The sequence below is a fragment of the Lepidothrix coronata genome, unplaced genomic scaffold, assembly GCF_001604755.1.
Source record: "Lepidothrix coronata isolate B3197 unplaced genomic scaffold, Lepidothrix_coronata-1.0 Scaffold118, whole genome shotgun sequence".
Taxonomy (NCBI): domain Eukaryota; kingdom Metazoa; phylum Chordata; class Aves; order Passeriformes; family Pipridae; genus Lepidothrix; species Lepidothrix coronata.
In genome coordinates this window covers 2,422,838-2,439,899 of record NW_016690298.1, presented here as the reverse complement: position 1 = coordinate 2,439,899, position 17,062 = coordinate 2,422,838, and the positions used below count along the sequence as shown (strand labels likewise).

The 17,062-nt window shown below is 44.5% G+C and overlaps 1 protein-coding gene across 14 annotated transcripts in view; it reads right to left on the bottom strand.

The window, feature by feature from the left end:
- Positions 1–4,306: 4,306 nt before the first annotated feature.
- Positions 4,307–17,062, bottom strand: part of BIN1 (bridging integrator 1) — a 94,462-nt gene continuing 81,706 nt past the window's right edge. For 8 of the 14 annotated variants that reach the window (XM_017825366.1, XM_017825357.1, XM_017825361.1 and 5 more), the window contains 4 exons: positions 15,233–15,325; positions 14,341–14,451; positions 12,877–12,978; positions 4,307–9,902 (listed from right to left, as the gene is read on the bottom strand). In XM_017825366.1, coding sequence (XP_017680855.1) covers positions 9,795–9,902; positions 12,877–12,978; positions 14,341–14,451; positions 15,233–15,325 — 414 coding nt within the window. In that variant the 3' untranslated portion in view covers positions 4,307–9,794. Of the gene's footprint in view, positions 9,903–11,626; positions 11,678–12,876; positions 12,979–14,340; positions 14,452–15,232; positions 15,326–17,062 lie in introns of all 14 variants that reach the window. The other 6 variants (XM_017825354.1, XM_017825355.1, XM_017825356.1 and 3 more) reach the window with 1 other exon arrangement.

The window sequence follows — 17,062 nt, the reverse complement described above, 5'->3', positions numbered from 1 at the left end:
GGGTCAGAGCCACCAGCTCACTGGCACACCACTTACAAGTGCATCCCTCCAGAGATCAAACTCAGAGCAACTCTGCAAAGGTTTATCAAATGGGGCCTGGAGAATTACACATAAAACTGGTGCACATTGACAGCCCCCATGCACAGGCAGGTGCTGTGTCCTGTCCCACCAGCCGTCACTCACAGCTAGAGCCTGGGAGCAAGTGGAAGAGCACCAGCATGTACTTTTGTGCCCTGGTCAGGTAAGATATCAGCTATTCCCAGCTGGTGATTCTTACAACACAAACTCCCTGCCCTTCCAGTCATGAAGTAAAGGAGCTCCCTATCCAACACATACCATGTGTGGTGGCTGGAGGCTCCACGCAATCATTGCAGCACACTTACACCAGCTGCAGCCATCACACATAGGGGAGCTCTTCCATAACCTGAGATAATCAAGAAGGTGACAAACCTACAGCTTCTTACATGGACAAAAAATTTCTCAGGAGTTAAGAGGGGACTGACTCCAGGAAGAAAACCTTAGCAGATATCTAAGGAAACTGCTTAAAACTCGGTGCCTCTCCACCCCCCAAGCACTGAAAGGATCAAGTCCTCTGCTAGTGCTGAGCACAGGGAATTCAGCTCTGATGCTCAGCTTAATTAAATAGAAATATGAAGTAAGAAAGAAAGGCTAATTAGATAGAAATGCAGAGTTACAGGATGTGAATGCTGATTAACCTAATAATAGACAATAATGCTGTTGAAGGAAGTTAAATGGATTGTTTAACGGATGGAATGATCTATAGTATGTAATATATAAAGTACTTAACAGTAAACATTTAATTACCAACTTCAATGGCATTTTTCTTCACCATATGGAGAAAAAGTGCTTCATAAAAGAGTTACTGGATGGGAGTAATTTACAGTCCTGCAAAAACATCTGTATCATACGGGAAAGAGCAACAATTCCTCAGACACAGCAGAATGCCTGAGACACAGTGAGCAATGCTGGGAGCTGCCAGATAGAGTAGAGCAAAGCAAATCAAATGCCTGTATCCCTGATCTGGTACATCACCACCTCTGTCGGGCAGGACCCATGGCTTTCCTGTGCCTCCCACAGGAAAGAGGACTTAGGAGGCAGAAGACAAACATGACACTTCACACGATGGCTCCAGGTGAAACTTGCTGAGGATTTAGGAAGGTGGTCACTTGTCACAGAGGAGCAAAACCACCCTCTGGTGTGCATTATAGGGAAAGTTCTTAGAGGGCTGAAAGCATCTCTGGTTAATGTGATCATCAAGTGCAAAGCCATGGCCCAGCCACTAACACACCCTGTTCCCAGCACGGATGCTCTCAGTTTGAGCTTTCCTCAGATTTCCTCAGAGGGGCCAGGCAGGAGTCTGGCATACGGAAGGTGTTTTTCAGACATTCGGGATGTTTTGTACTGAGGTAAGGCGCTCACAGATGTCTCGAGTGCCTCCATGTGGCCAGCTCACACCTAACCACAACATCACCTTCCACAGCAAATACAGCACTTTGTGCAAAATCAATAGTCATGTCTCTCCTGGAAGCCTTTAATAGAGATGTACAGAGGCAATCCTGGACATTAGAGAGGGAAAGTCACTCCAGGAGGCTCTCAGGGGTCTCTGAATTACAGTGTGTGGCACAGGAGTTACTGAATATGCTTGACTTCTGCTACAGTAGCGAACATTGTGACAGTTACAGAATGTGCCCTAAAGGGGAACAGGATCCCCTTTGGGACACAGAACAACAGGCTTGCACTTCTTACTAGCACAGCAGCAGTCCTAGTACTATCACATTAATTTCATACTTTGGGCTGTGTCACGCTGCTCAAACAATGTGAACTTGTGCAATTTAATTTTAATATGTTGCACTCCTGCTAGAGCTTTACTTTCTCCTACCTTATCGCAAACCAGCTGGGACAGAGGTGATGACCTGCACTTGGTGGAGCTCAACCCCCTCCCTGGCAGGGTCACCTCTGGAGTGGATTGCTTCCTCTTCACTTGGATTTCAAAAAGCAGCCTTGCTTGCATGTCCTCCTTACTGCATGGCTCCGTCATCCCCCCATGCCTGATGCAGCATAGATGGTACCTAAATTTCTATATATTAATTCATGAATAAGTGCTGAGACAAGCAGAGTACATATGGAGAAGTCAGCCTCAGTAAAAGGGAGCATTTCAAAATGCAGACAAGAAGTGAGTTACCAGCAGTGTTAGGAAAAGGAAAGCTGATATTAGATTAGGCCCCTGCCAGAGAGTTGGCTACCTGACTCCGATAACTAATAAGTCCCCTTACAGATCTATTCCTTCATCTATTCCCCAGAAAAAGCGATCTCACCAAATACCTACAAGCAGTACATCAGAACAGCTCACAGATTCTGCCCATTGCTCCTGGTAGGGGGCTGCGCCTTGCACGGTGAGAAGTGATGCCTACTCCATTACCTGCACCACGGGGCCAAGGGGAGCAGGCTGGCCATTAACTGCTTGTGATGAGCTAATTAATCATGGGCATTTGCTGAATTCCTGTTCCAGCACCATTATTAATGGCTCTGTGGATTGGGCCGCATAGCAGACGGGCAGCAGAGGCTCCTCCACCTGCTGAAGCAGCAATCCTGCTCTGCTGAGGGCATCGGCTTCACCCACCTAGCAAACTGGAGAAATTGCCAAGAGCTGCCCCAAACTCCCATCTCCTCCCCAGGGTTGTAGAATGACTCCTAGCTCCACTTGGGCTCAAACTCCCCACCACAGTGTCTTCCCAGGTGGCACAGGCTGCCACCGAAGGACAGCCCTGCTACCCAACCACTCCCTCCATGTGGGGATGTCATGGAGCGACTGACACCAGTCACCACCAGTCCTCTACAGCACATAATGCCCTGGCTTCCACCTTGCCCGATCCCAAGCACCCTGGCCTCACCTGGTGCCACATGTGTATTCTCCATCTTAGAGACTTCCTTCTCCAGCTGTGTTCCTGTTCTTCTCTCAATGTGGTGAGGGTTTTCAAGGTTGGACCCAGGGAACCATGAACCTAATGCTGTTCCAGATGTGCTGCCAGGGTTTATGAGGCCACAGCCTGCACATAGCCAATGAGACCAAGTGCTGCTTCTTTGGAGCAAGAAAACATCACTGGGAATGAATTATGCAGCTGAGCAGAGGTGGCTGACAATGAACTGTTCACTGCTTCCCCTTGGCCGGCCGTCTTCTCCCTTCCCCTGTTTCCTTTGTATTTCTGGGTGATGGGAATGAAACTGTATGAGGAAGGGCAAACAGAAGGCATGCACAGAGCCTCCATGCCTCCCGGTCTCACTCTTGCCCTGCGAGCTTCCAGTCATAGCAGAGCTGGCCCAGCTCAGCCTTCTAGGAGTCATCATGCCACGCTAAGGCAGAGCCCGAGTCACCAACTGCAGTGATAGTTTCAGTGGCACAGCCTGCCTCTTCCCCTCTGCCACAAGACTTGATTCAGGTCCATTCCAGTGATATAGAGGTGAGAGGGTAAAAGGCACTAAGTGAAGAAATTATGTGAGCACAGCCTGGTCAGCTCCCCGTGCTGGCTCTGAGGCTTGAGCACCTGCATGCTAAAGCTAAAGTGGACTCTGGCAGTCCATTCATCAAAATGCTAATTGGCACTGATTTCCATCAGATCCTAGTCTAGCCTTTGGCCAGAACTTGCTATTTACACACGTCTCCTGTGCAGCTATGCCAAGCCCGTCTAGAATGAGGCATCCAAGGGATTGGCCCCAAACAGCCAGCTATGAACTGTGAACCCCTCTAATCCTGTCCCTCTTAAGTCCCAGATCACTGTAGTGAAAGGGCACCAACACCCCCTTTCTACTCCATTAGAGAGCAGATCCCAAAGCCAGCCTGGGAAGAGAGACCAGGTGTGGCAACAGGCCAGAGGGAACTGGGAGAAGTTTGGCCAGATGGGGTAGAGTGCCCTTGTGGTGTCATATTCACAACAGACTTGCCTTAGAGAATGAAGGTCACATTATTTAGGGGTTAGTAGCTATTAAAAAGCAAAGATCTCAAATCCTTCTCTACAATGCATTTGTTTGGTGTCTGGTCCTCACAATCAACTGGAACAAAGATGGCTACTAGAAGAGTTTATTCTACTGTAGTAGTCATTCAGGGAAGGACTAGCATTGCCCTCTCCATCCCATGTGTTTGTAAGAACTCCCAGTGTTAAAGGTGCCTGGACACTAAACCTCTTTGAAGCTACTCACCTCTTTGAGGAGAAAAATTCCTGAATTGTTTCGCCTTCTTAACATAAAGGTAGGGAAAAATAAGAGAGAGAGAAACGGACACAGGACTTATGATGACACAAATTATATTTCTGAACATCGCCAAGAAACAAGATGGGACAAATTCATCTAGCACTTGTCACTGGAACTGGGCATCACAGCTCTGAATACAATGGGAATTGTTCAGCTTTGTTTAAACAAAACAAAAATTAAAATAATAAAAAAAACCACTCAACCTCCAAACATTTCTCAGGTCATTGTGATTAAACTCAGATACTGAATAAACAGAAGGAAAAGAGATTGCTAATACATTGCCAAAGTAGTTCCCATTTAATTCAGTTAAAGAGAAGCAATAAGCCCAGGACTGCATCTGGCAAGTTTCAAGTAGGGACCTTCTACATGAAACGCAGACTAGGGTCAGGATTAGCAGAATATGCTGCAAAAACAGGTGAAGGAATTATAGCCATAGGACACATCAAAGTACAAGCTCATACAGACCAGTCTTCACAGCTGTAGCTTGTCCATTTAGTTTCATAAGCAAAATTTCCAAAAGGACCTTCTAATTCTTAGACCTCATGCATCAGCTACAGACCTGATGCTTCATGAAGACTGGTGGTACAATCTACCTCTGGGGACCACAGGGACCCTTTCCATCAGGAGTCTGCTATGCAGAAATGTCTGAACCAGAGCATGCATGCAGAGAGGTGTCTGCACCAGTACCCAGGTGGCAAGGAATAGCTTCCCTTTTGGCAGCCCAGAGACAAAAAGCTGTTGCTTGTTTTCCTGATATCAGCACTATAAAGCTGCATTAGGGCATAGGGTTTGCTGACGGACACATTTGTGCATCTTCTAGCTTTGCACTTTTTGCTGATGGGACATGCCCTATGCTGCCATCATCCTCAAAGAGCATGGGAGAGGCTGGGAAGTGGGAGGAGCTGGAGAGTGGGGCCAGATGATAAAAACACACAGGCTACTGAGATCAGAGGCTACTGTGTTAGATGTACACAGGCTTGTCTGTGGAAGATCTGTAGGTCTTCCTAGAAAGGGCTGAGAGACACCTCTGCATCCTCCACCAAAGAACATTCCCTGTTTTGGGGCACTGACTGCACAGCACCCAATACATTTTCAACACTAGCAGAGCATTCAGTGTGTCTAACACAAAGCAGGAAAGAGGAAACTCTAAACTCAGTGCCCTTGGCAGGTGAAAGGCAATTGTTATCATATTGACCATGCACATCTGTATTTGTATTTTGTTCTTAGCCCTAAATAAAGAGTTTCTGGACTTTCCTGGAACTAAGAGGTGAGGCAGTCAGTACATCAATCCAAAATGAAAAGATAATGGATCATATCTCCATCCTCTCCCAGCATTTCCTTAGCCTTGGGCCTTTTGCCTCCGAGACTGCTGCAAAACTCAATTGAGCTGACATCCCAATTCCAGGCAGAATATGGAGCCCTCACTCCTGCTTCAGCTCCCCTTTGACTTGGGGGTGTCTGCCTTGGCCACAGTCTTTGGATAGTGGGGCAGGAAAGGGTTCTGCAATTGTGAACAAAGCTTCAAGGACTGTGGCAAACAAATCATACAAAGCAACACCAGCTCTGAGCAGCTGGAATGAACCTGCACAACCCCTTTTACTGCATCACCTTCACAGCCAAGAAACACAAAGGTGATAAAAACAGACAGCTGAAGAATGCCCATGGAAAACAGCAGTATATGCAGGAGTCTCACCTGGAACACCACATTCATCTTTATCCTGGGACCTTCCTTAATTCTATCTAATAAAGATATACTACTGACACTGCTAAGACAGAAAAAGGGAGAAAAAGCAATGCCTTATTTCTTTCTTATCAGTTGGGGCAAATGATAATTCCCACTGCACAACAGGAATAGGCTCAAACTGGAGTAGTTTCATAAATCTATAGTCATAAATCTGTGACCAAACTAAGACCAGAGCAAGAATGTTTTTCTAAGCCAGGCTACAAAACCAGTCAATGGCATGGGATGAGAGATGCTTTTATTGTTCACCCAGTAAAACAATCAAGTGGAAGATTATTAAATGGGGAAACAGCAGCTTTGCTGGGCCAGATACCAGGTATTCCCTGAAATGTATCCAGTGTGCCTGTCAGTGGAGCAGAACTGGGCAATAGGCTTCTTTGGGTTCTCTTCAGTGGATAATGTATTCGCAAAAAATACAGTTTAGGATTAACTGTAATCAGTCATCAGATTAAGAAGAAAGGCAAAGGTAAAAAGACTACTAACATTAAAACATTTTCTTTCAGCATTTTCAGAACAGGTTTCACATTTTTGCTTCAAAGCAATTTGTTACAGCCCAAGACACAACATGCAACCTTAGAAATGAATGTTTCATTTTGGCATGAAAGGATTTGTTTGTTTGTTTTAATTTTTCCCTTTTTCATTCCACTGAGAAAATGGGGGAAAAAAATTGTCTCAGGCCACCCTTACAACTTTTTTCCTCAGATTTTTCAGTTCAGCCCGCAAACTGAAAAACCACTGTGGGCACAGCCTACTTGGGAGTTTACTTGTCCCTCTTTCTATTTGAATCAGACCTAAGCCAAAGAAGATGGGAAATTCATTTCATCAGGTAATACCAACCAGAACCAAGGTATTCAGGAGATGTAAAAATACTGAAAATGGGAGGAGTCATGGCTGTTTACAGGAGGCTGAACATGACCCAGGAGATAGATCTCCTGTTTCCAAAAAACATTGCCATCTACAAGCTTACTGCTATGCCATCCTACTCTCACATAAGGCAATTTATAAACTGTGGGTCTGATCCTGCATTTTCAGAATCTGACTGAGATGTGCTGACACCACTTATCTGTGAGCAATGCAAGATCCAGGTAACCCACCCTAACCTGCTCTAAACAAGGGAGTTTGGGGCTTGGGGTTTTTGGGTTGGGGGAAGCAAATGGAGAGAGGCACAACACCCTCCCCATTGGCAATATTGGAGCATCACTCGTGACCTGAAAACAACATCCCTTTTTCGCAGAATGCTACCACTTCTGCAGGGACAATACAGTACTGGATAGTTACTTTGCAAGCTCAGTAAAATGAAAAGGCCTTACAAGGATCTTTGTTGGGACAGTCATCTGGTTTAAACACAGCAGAGGACAACAACAGCTAAAAAACCCCACAATAAATTAGGTATCAGCACAGCTTTCTAAATGGTCTAGAACACTTACTACAAGACAAAAATCACAGCTCTGGTACTTAGAATCTTGTCTTTCTTTTAAAAAATCGAAAGCTATTATCCACAGGTTTTGCATAAAAATAAACATTTTAAGCTGACAGCATTATGTTAATTGGATCAACCCGCTTTTTAATATATATATATTTCTATGAATATTTAAATGTATATTTTATATGAATAATCTTCAAAGGAGTAATGGGAGTCACAATGCATAAAAATAGATATTTTGGAAAAAAAAAGAGTAATAATAAAGACAATCCTGATGAAAAAAAAATATATATATCAAACAGGGCAGTATTCTAAAGTAACAGCTCACCATACTACAACTTGTGGAGTCCAGTCCTTCTGTATTGTGAGCAGTTACTCCTAAATATGATTGGGCTTTCTAACAGTGATGTAAAATGAATTCCTGCACATTTAGTAAAAAAAAAAAAAAAAAAGAAAAAAAAGAAAAAAGGAGACGGGATTTCGGTATGTAGAACAGATTTGATATCTATTAATTGCTGTAAATAGCTAGCATGGATCATCTTTCAAACTGAAAGCAGGAGGAACTCCAACAATTCATGCATTTATAAGAATATATTTGCTAATCAAAATCAGATCAGTCCCTCTGAACTAATTGTTTTTAAAAAACACAATTTTTGTCCTACAATGTTTTTTCTGTTGTTCTATGAGTAATCCAAACAGACTGGAAAAGGTGGGCTTTTCAGTAGTCTTTGTCAGCATTTTGTGCAGCTTTGACAAAAGCCAACTCCTAACAGTTCAGAAGATAATTTCAGAGTAATCCTGTCCCTTTGCAGCAGGAGGTAACCTCACTGTTAAAAATCCCTCAGGGCAAAACAATCATGGGGCAAGAGGGGAAGCCATAAAAAATTAAAATAGCCTGACTTGCTTGCCAGCTGCATCAGTATTCAAGTAAAGTTTAAAGTACCTTTGTGGGACTTTAGAGTCTTGGAGAGTCAGACCGGCTTATTTTAACAAGTGTAATATGCACTTAGAAATAGCCTTGTCATCTGCTTGTCTAAACTCAAAAAACAAAACTCAAAAACAAACAGAAGCAAAGGAAAGGTAGAGGAAAGGACTCAGCATCAGTATTAGACTGCGGAGTGTCTCCTTGACACTGACACTTTTATATTCGTGCCTTCCTTTCTAATGCATTAAAACATCCTGAAGTCACGCAGCCATTTTAAACGAGCATTTCAAGAGTCCAGTTTTTATAGAGGTTAACTTGATCATCAGCACAGCACTGGAGAAAGCTGATCTAATGATATTTCACTTACAGAACTCTTCAAAGGAAAATAAGTAATACAATTCCACAAAAAACAATGCCAATGAAAAACACAGAAAGCAAGTTGTTTTTAACTCGGTGTTTTTTCTGAGATATTCTTACAGGAAAAAAAATAATTCTTCCCTTAAGTCTTTCTTTAAAAGCAAATTTTCTAACCAGTAGATTTTAGAGCTATCTTCCATCTACATGAATCTAAGCTTTTCTGAAATCACCTACAGGGTTGGGGAGGAGGGCCAGAGGATTCCCTCTCCTAAATTTCACAGACATCCAAATAGCATGTTTGTTTTTCCTTGCTTCTCTTCTTGAATTTGTCCATTCCCCTTAGGATTTCACAGGCCAACACTACTGTGAGAATTTAAGTGTCTGCATTTGAAAGAACTTTGGACTGAGCACAGCTTCACACATTTCACCTTCTTCATGCCCTTTCCATGTAGTTTCTTCTGTCTTTACATATACGAAAATCACAGTTTGTGTAACATTGTTTTAAAGGAAGAAAATAAAATACACGCGCACACATACATTGTATTGGTGAACACTATACACTAAGTATTTTCTTCAACAGCATAACAGAAAGTCTGGCCTACTGTAGGTTGAACATGTAGGGAAGGCTGAATTTTTATGGTTGCCATGCAAGTCACCTTCAAGACAAAACAGATTAACCCAGCCAAGAGCAAATGCACCTTCTACTCAAGCTGTTAGACAAATACTGCCTTTCCAGGAATCAGGCTGACATCTCACCAATTCAGTCAATGCAGTATTTAGAGAACCACACTGAGTTGCTTCTGCATCAGTCCTTTGAATTCAAATGCTGTTTAAACCAAAGGGGAAAGAGGGTATCTGAATTGCCTTATTATTATTAATATGTGTATATTTCAATAACACTTTGAATTTCAATTTACTTCTGAAACCTTGCCCTTTGAGAAGAACACACCCTTTAAGCTGACTTTTTTCAGGCTTCTGATCCTTTAAAATTCTCTCTTCTTTTCCTTCTGTTGTTCTTTTTCAATTATCTATCAGAAAACTTGCTTTCTTCCAGCAGAAATGCAGCTGGTGGACTTGAGCTTTCACTGCACCCGTTCTGTGAAATTCTCTGGGAAAACCCCTCGGCATTGGTCAAGTTCCTTATGCTGGATCCAGTCAGACTCCTTCACACCCATCAGCCATCCTTCATCCTGGAGGAGAAGACAGAAATCAGGTGCTAAGGGATAGATGTGAGCAGGGATTTTTGTTACAGAGTGCAGGCCAAGGAGGTGTCAAGGCATTATCAAAGCCATGCTTGTATTTGGCTTGGAGACAATCCAGGAGGAGGATGGGGAAGAAGGAAAAAATGCATTTGTTCCCTTTTAAATGGAGAGAATGCTCCATCCCACCAGAGCTCCAATTTGACCCAGACTGTGCAGACACTGTGAAACTGTAAAGAATGAAGTGTAACAGAAATATGTTGTAATTTACACCCACTGAAGCAGGAGAAATTCTGCCAAAAGAGACCCTAGAGCTACAGGATGGGAATCACCTATCTCACCTTTCACCATCTAAATATGAGGGGTCCAGCATTTTCCATAGTCATAAAAGTGACAGACACATCCAGAGTGTAATTCAACCCATTCATCTTGGGCACAGGTACCTGGAAAGGATGAATGAGTCCCTGGAGATGCTCATCCCCTGCTCCAGTCAGAGCATCTGATGACTGGCATTTTAGAGCTGGTACAGGCAAAATAAGTCTTGTTTGCTATGCTGAAATTCTGATCTATGAGAATTGGGAGCTGAGAAGCTCAATTCATCTTCCCAAAACTCGGGAGTCTGTTGGGCTTGATGCAGAGTGAGGTCAGCAAAACTCTCAAACTTTGGCTACACACTCAAGGTCTCTCTGAAGGGTCTTGCCTAGCCACCAACCTATACATCTATAAACACAGATGAATTTTCACTGAGGCAAATGGAGTCCTGCTTGGCAGAATCCACTCATGAGGAGAACCAGACTTTTCACCTTCTGCCTGTAGGCTGTCTACCACTGAGATTTCTGCTCCATCCTAGGCATGTGAGGAAGACAAGATATTCAAGGTAGGAAGGCTGCACTGCTTGCAGCTCAGGTGTGCAACCACCCTATTCTCCACATGCCTTGGAGCTGCCACCATGGAAGCACCCCTTCAGCATGCAAATGTACCCTCTCATGTGAGCCATTTGCAGTGGGGTAGCCTATGGGTTAAGGGTGCAGCATGAGGCAAAAGAGCTGCATAGCTCTAGGTGTCTGCAAGCTCACTTAGCCCTTGCTGCTGCCTTAGATTTGAACATTCAGGAGATGTCATGAGAATGGCAGGAGATGGGAGCCCATCTGCAGCAGCCAGCTGCAGGGGCTGTGGGAGGATTGACATGCCATAAATCAGGAATACAAACAACTAGGCAGAAGACATTGGGCCCAAGTGTCTGGAAGGCAGCTTCCAGCTCACAGCACGTCAAGCACAAAAGCTCATCCATTTGCACATAAGCGTCTGTGCCATACAGCATGCAGCACTCCCACCTCATCCTGCTACCAAGGGTCTCCTCAGCTGTAGGGATTAGACACAAGGACCCAGACTGAGCCCTGACAATTTTAAACCATGCCACTTAAGTGCCAGCTTAGAAGCACTGCTGCCCTCAACCCTTTCTTCTATCAAGAGAGATGAATCCAGGCTTGGATGACATATCCACAAACTGATACCTAAGCTGCAAGATGGGGACATGGACCACAGTCTGTCATCCTAAGTTTCCTCCACTCACGTGCATAGTTCATGCACATGTTAACAGCCAGCATTTTCTGGCTGGGGATGGTTGAGGTTAGCTGTAGCACAGGATGCACTGTAGAAGGGTTAAGGGGCTTCAGTGCAGCTACAGTGTTATGTTAGCAACACTCAGAGCTCACCCTCTGCAGCTTGGAGAGTCTCGAGTTCATGGCTGTTGCACCCACATCCAGCTAGAGTGCAAACACAGGGCGTTGAAAAACTGCTCCACAAACGCCAACTCCTACCACAGAAACTAGGGAAGCTGTCAGGCTTTTCCCCATCCAGAAAGCTTTCTGAGAAAGAAATGCTCAGAAATGCTTTTGCAGGGCAGTTCCACTCAGTGAAGAGTCTTGTCTCCAGAAGGAATCACTGTGTGTTCCCCAAAGAGCCCTTCCCCCCTAGCTCTGTGGGAACTGTTGGCAGATTATAGCTCCATTTCACAGGTATCAGCATGATCTGCCTCCATAATTCACAAAGCCAACAGATGATCCACATCTTCTGAGGTAGTGAACTACCTCACCTTCCCTTTATCCCTTGTGGAATCCAGACCTTGTCTGGACTTGACCAAACCCAAAGAGCTGATGACTGCTGAATCAGTTTGGAGAATTTGTTTCTTTTCCAAACAAAAATCTGGAGATGTGAGCATGAATTTTATAAAATCACCATCTCTCTCAGTGGAAGTAGTAAAGCTGCTGCAGATTATCAGCTGGGTCCCCCTCAAACACAGCAAGTGAGGAGGACTTAGTCAAAGCTTCCAGAAACTCAAAGAAAAACATGGCCAATTAAATTCAGGTTGAAGATGGGCAGCAAGACTGTTCTCCAGGGCTGAGAGACCTGCACCAGCCTTTGATTCTGCTGCCATCTCCTGACCAAACACAGTCGTTTGTAAACAGCCATTGCTATGGTGAAGTATAAGCCATCATCCACCGCCAGCTGCTTTCTTGGAGCTCCAACATTTCTCAAAACAGGAGAAAACATCATCATAAAGTGTGGATCACTCCTTTGAATGCTACAGTCTGCACTTTAGTGATCACAGGGAATGTGCATCAATTTAAGGGGCAGTCAGGAGGCAAAATATGGGCTCTGTTGGGCTCCCTGATCAAGAGAGCCATAGTATTGGCTCAAATGTTCTGACAGGGACAGGAACCCACTGCTACTCCATATGCTTTAGGTAAGATAATGTCTCTACTTTCCAATAACAAGCAGAGTCCTCCCCTTTGTTGCAGGAAGCCAATCTCAAGCTCAAGGACAACCGGTTCTCTTGCCAGCTCCCAGCCACAAACTAATGGCTCTGCATCCAGCCAGCCGACTGTTAGTGAATAAAGAAGCAGCTCTAGAAACCCCATTGGCTCCACATGGGCCAGGCTCACACCCCATCTTCCCTACTCACCTGCTCCTCAGGGTTCTCAAATGGAATCACAAGCACCACATCCCCGGCCTTCAGCTGCAGCTCATCACTGTCGGTGGCGGTGTAATCGTGCATGGCCTGGACCTACAGGGAGAGGAGAAGTGGATGAGCCCAACCTTCTCTCACCCAGCTCCGTAACAGGTGACAAGGCTTTCCTCTTCATTGATTCACCGGATGATTCAGGTTGGAAAGCACATTTCGAGGCCATCTGATCCAACCTTATGCTTAATGTAGGGTAAGCTTTGATCATAAATGTCACATCCAGGGGAATAACTGCTTCCCTTAATTTAATGACTACAGGCTTGTTCATACAGCCTGGAATGCAGCTCTCCTTGGACACAGCAGCATCCTGGTGAGTCTTATGCAACTTGTTACGTATCGGCACCTCCCTGTCCTTTAGGAGGGTTGAATTCTCATGGTGTGGGCACAAAAACCTCACAGGGTAGAAAGCCTGTGTCCACTTGAATGGTGCCCTGTATTCTTTCTGCAGCTGGACTGCAAGACTATTAGAGATCATAGCTTCCCACCTCTGTCACAGCAAGCAGGGAGAAGAAATGTAGGAAAGAGTATTAGTTTGGATGATGATATCCATGTTTTCTCTTTGGTATTCAGCCTAATGCCTTTCAACATCTGTGTTACAGCTTTTCTACTTCAAACCACAGCTCTCCACTTTGAGCACTACAGCCATAATACTACCTGTAACCAGCCTAAATGTTATGAGCCTCCTATTGTTCATCGGCTTTTGCCATTCTTCTGATTTTAGTAGAATCCCAGAAAAAAAACCAGTGGACATGACTAAAGCAGAAAAAAGCATTTCTAGAGCAGGAGGCTGTCATTTCTCACTTTTCAGGGCATGATGCACCTATGCTGTCTTCCTGCCATATTGCATTATGCACATTACATTTGTGGCCTATCCTCATCCAGAATCACTCCTTCCTCCACACCTATGAAAAAAGCTGCAAGTGATCTTCGGCGTATTCAGAACATCCACCCAACTTCCCTTCCTACTCCTTTATTTTTCTCTGTTCATCCTGGCTTTCTCATTTCTCCAAACACAGTCCTCTGTTTCTTCTGGTGTTTCCAACTCTTCTCCAATTACCACTTGCACCAAAGCTTAATTTTTCAGCTGGGAGCACAACTTTTTATTCACTATCCAGAGTCTGTGACTGACACTACAACACCACCAAGACAAAAACAACTGCAGCAGAGAGAAGGGGTTTTTCTACACAGCACAGTAACACCTTTAGATGCTGATGCTCTTACCAGTCCTTTGAAACATTTGGAACTGCATGAAGCTGCACTGAGGAAGGTGTATCTCTCCTTCAACTTCCTTTCTGCCTTTTAATGTGGCATAGCTCATGGACATGCTGAGTGAAAGCAACTAATTCATTACAGGAAAGAAAAGATAATCACCAGGAACTCAATGCCCCACTGCCACATACTCACCTTGAACAGAAATCCTGGGGGCATGTCAGCTCTTTCAGATGAAGCACCTGCTTCCACAGCGCCATTGACAGTCGCAGGGAAAGTTTCCACAACAACAGCAGGCAGAGAGGTCTGGTAGGCAGTGGCAGCCAAGGAAGAAAAAAAGCCATTGAGAAAAAAGAATCCAAAACTGAAGCTCCAAGTCCATCCTGGAGGATCCACATCCCAACCATCCCATGGCTTCAGTGGGTTTTCCCCGCACACCAGACAGTGACAAAAAGACCCCAAAGGACAGCAGAGGCAGTAGTGAGAAAGCAGGACTGGTGACTGCTGTCTTCCTCTGCCTAAGACTGCAGAAAGGCAGAGACGATTTATAGTTTTTCTGGGACCATAATGCCCAGCATTTCCCATTTGCTGTGGTCACAATGCATTCTTACAGAGCCCTCGTGGAACAGACAACTCACATGCAACAGCCTATAAGAACCAAGCTGCCATGAGTTGGGACCTACTCCAGTCCCCTAAAAACATGGCAGTGTCACCAAAAAAAAGAGGAAGCCTGGATATTCAGGGGACATAGGCAGAGCCCAGAGGACAGGGCAGGTAAAGTAAATGGCAAGCAAGGGGGAATCCAGCAGACAACACAAGCCTAGGACAGCATGGGCTGTGGACTGGTTTCACAGGATGGGTGAAGGGACAATTCTTTTAGTGAACCTTCCAGCAGAACTTCTCCCTAAGCACTGCACAGATAAAATGCAACAACTAAGCCTCTGAACAAGAGCATTGTAACTCCTCAGGGGGCAGGGATGTGCTTTTCCAAGCTATGCAGCTCTTTTCCCAACCCAGTCTCCCACATCTTCTGTATATCAAAGGGATGTGATGGAGAAAAGGGACTGCTGTCCCTTGAGGTATTTACCGATCCTGAGTCAGCTTCAGTTTTAGATGCTTCAGCTCCAGCTGCTGCTTCTGATCCAGCTGCTTCAGCTCCTGCATGGGCTGCTTCTGCAGGCTGCAATACAAACGTTGTCCCGGTGGGACGTTATTCTCATTCCAGCTACATGTGTGAGCAGCAACGTGCAGCCAGCCTGCCCAAGTGCTGTGCTGCTGCCACCTGCTGCAAACAGGCCATACACTGCAGGCTCTGGCTATGTTTCTTCCTCCCTCTTTCTCTGCAACCCACAGAAATCACCACATAGCCTGAATTGTCTAAATTCCCTCACTCCAGGCTCACAGCAGGAAATCAGTGAAACTCCAGAAATTTCGTGCATCTCTTTCTTTTCCCTATTTAAACTGCAGACCTACTTTATGCAGTATCTACCATTACATCTAGATTGCCCACTTGTACGTGAATACAAGTTCTCTTGCATGCTAAAGTACAAGGATCTCTCAATAAGCTACTTCCAAGGATACAATTACAGAATATTTAAGCACTTGCCACCTCCCAGAAACAGAAGAGCATGGTAGTAATGTGTTCAGATTTGGAACTTAGTCTGGACCCAGCATCAACATGACATTAACTCTGTTTTAACACAAAACTAAAGATATTCATTTGCCCCTCCCAGAAATTGCAGCAATGCAGGAAGTATGTTGCATCTGGTAGCATCAATGCTGTAGATCATCCCACTGGGAGATGGGCCAGGCAGCATCTGGGAAGACTCCCAAGATTTGCCATTTTTAATACATGGGAATAACCAGCTTTAGTATGCCTACATGCCTCATACATTTGATAAACATGTTGTCCTGGTTCAGCTGGGATACAGGTTATTTTCTTCCTAATAGCTGGTACAGGGACATGTTTTGAATTAGGTTGAGAGTAGAGTTGATAACCCACTGACGTTTTAGTTATTGCTGACCAGTGCCTACACTATGTCAAGGACTTTTCAGCTTCTCATGATGCCCTGACAGTGAGGAGCCTGCGGGGCACAAGAAGCTGGGAGGAGACAAAGCCAGGACAGCTGACCCAAACTGGCTGAAGGGATATTCCATATCACATCTCATCATGCTCAGTTTGTAAACTAGGGGTAAAGCTGGCCAAGGGCCATTGCTCAGAAATGGGCTGGGCATCAGCGGTGATGAGCAATTGTTCTTCATTTGCATCACTTGTTTTTCTTTAGTTCTATTTCTCTCTTATTGTTATTTTCCTTTCCATGATAATTTATTATTATTATTTTATTTGAATCAAGCTGTTCTCATCTCAACCCACAAGTTTTCTTACTTTTACCCTTCCAATTCTCTACCCCATCCCATCAAGGAGAGGGAAGTAAGCTGTCAGGGAAATGGTGCTTAGTTTTCAGCTGCAGTTAAAACATGACACATGTACCCCTGAATACAATAATATCAAAACAAGACATTGTCCAGATTCCTTAATGCTGCAATTCTCATAGTCCCAACCTTAAAAAAGTCCAGTGTTAAGCAATGACCATGGCAACCCTTAAATATACACCCATCTGGCTACTAGCCATGCATTGGCACAGTGCTCCAAGTAGTATTCTAATAGCAGCAACAACAAAGAAATATCTCCTTGATTTGATAAAAATCTATTACTATACCTTCAGCTGCTCCAGTGGTGTCATCTAATACATGCTTTCCTCTCCTATCACATCCTTCCTCATGTCTCCCCATCACCATGTCCACAGGCCTATACTGCCAGAACACACGACAAAGAGCAGAGCTGTTCCCATCCAACAGAGGATTCCCTCTGCAGCTTTGGTAGTGCTAAGGCAAATATATGCATATGAAATGATAC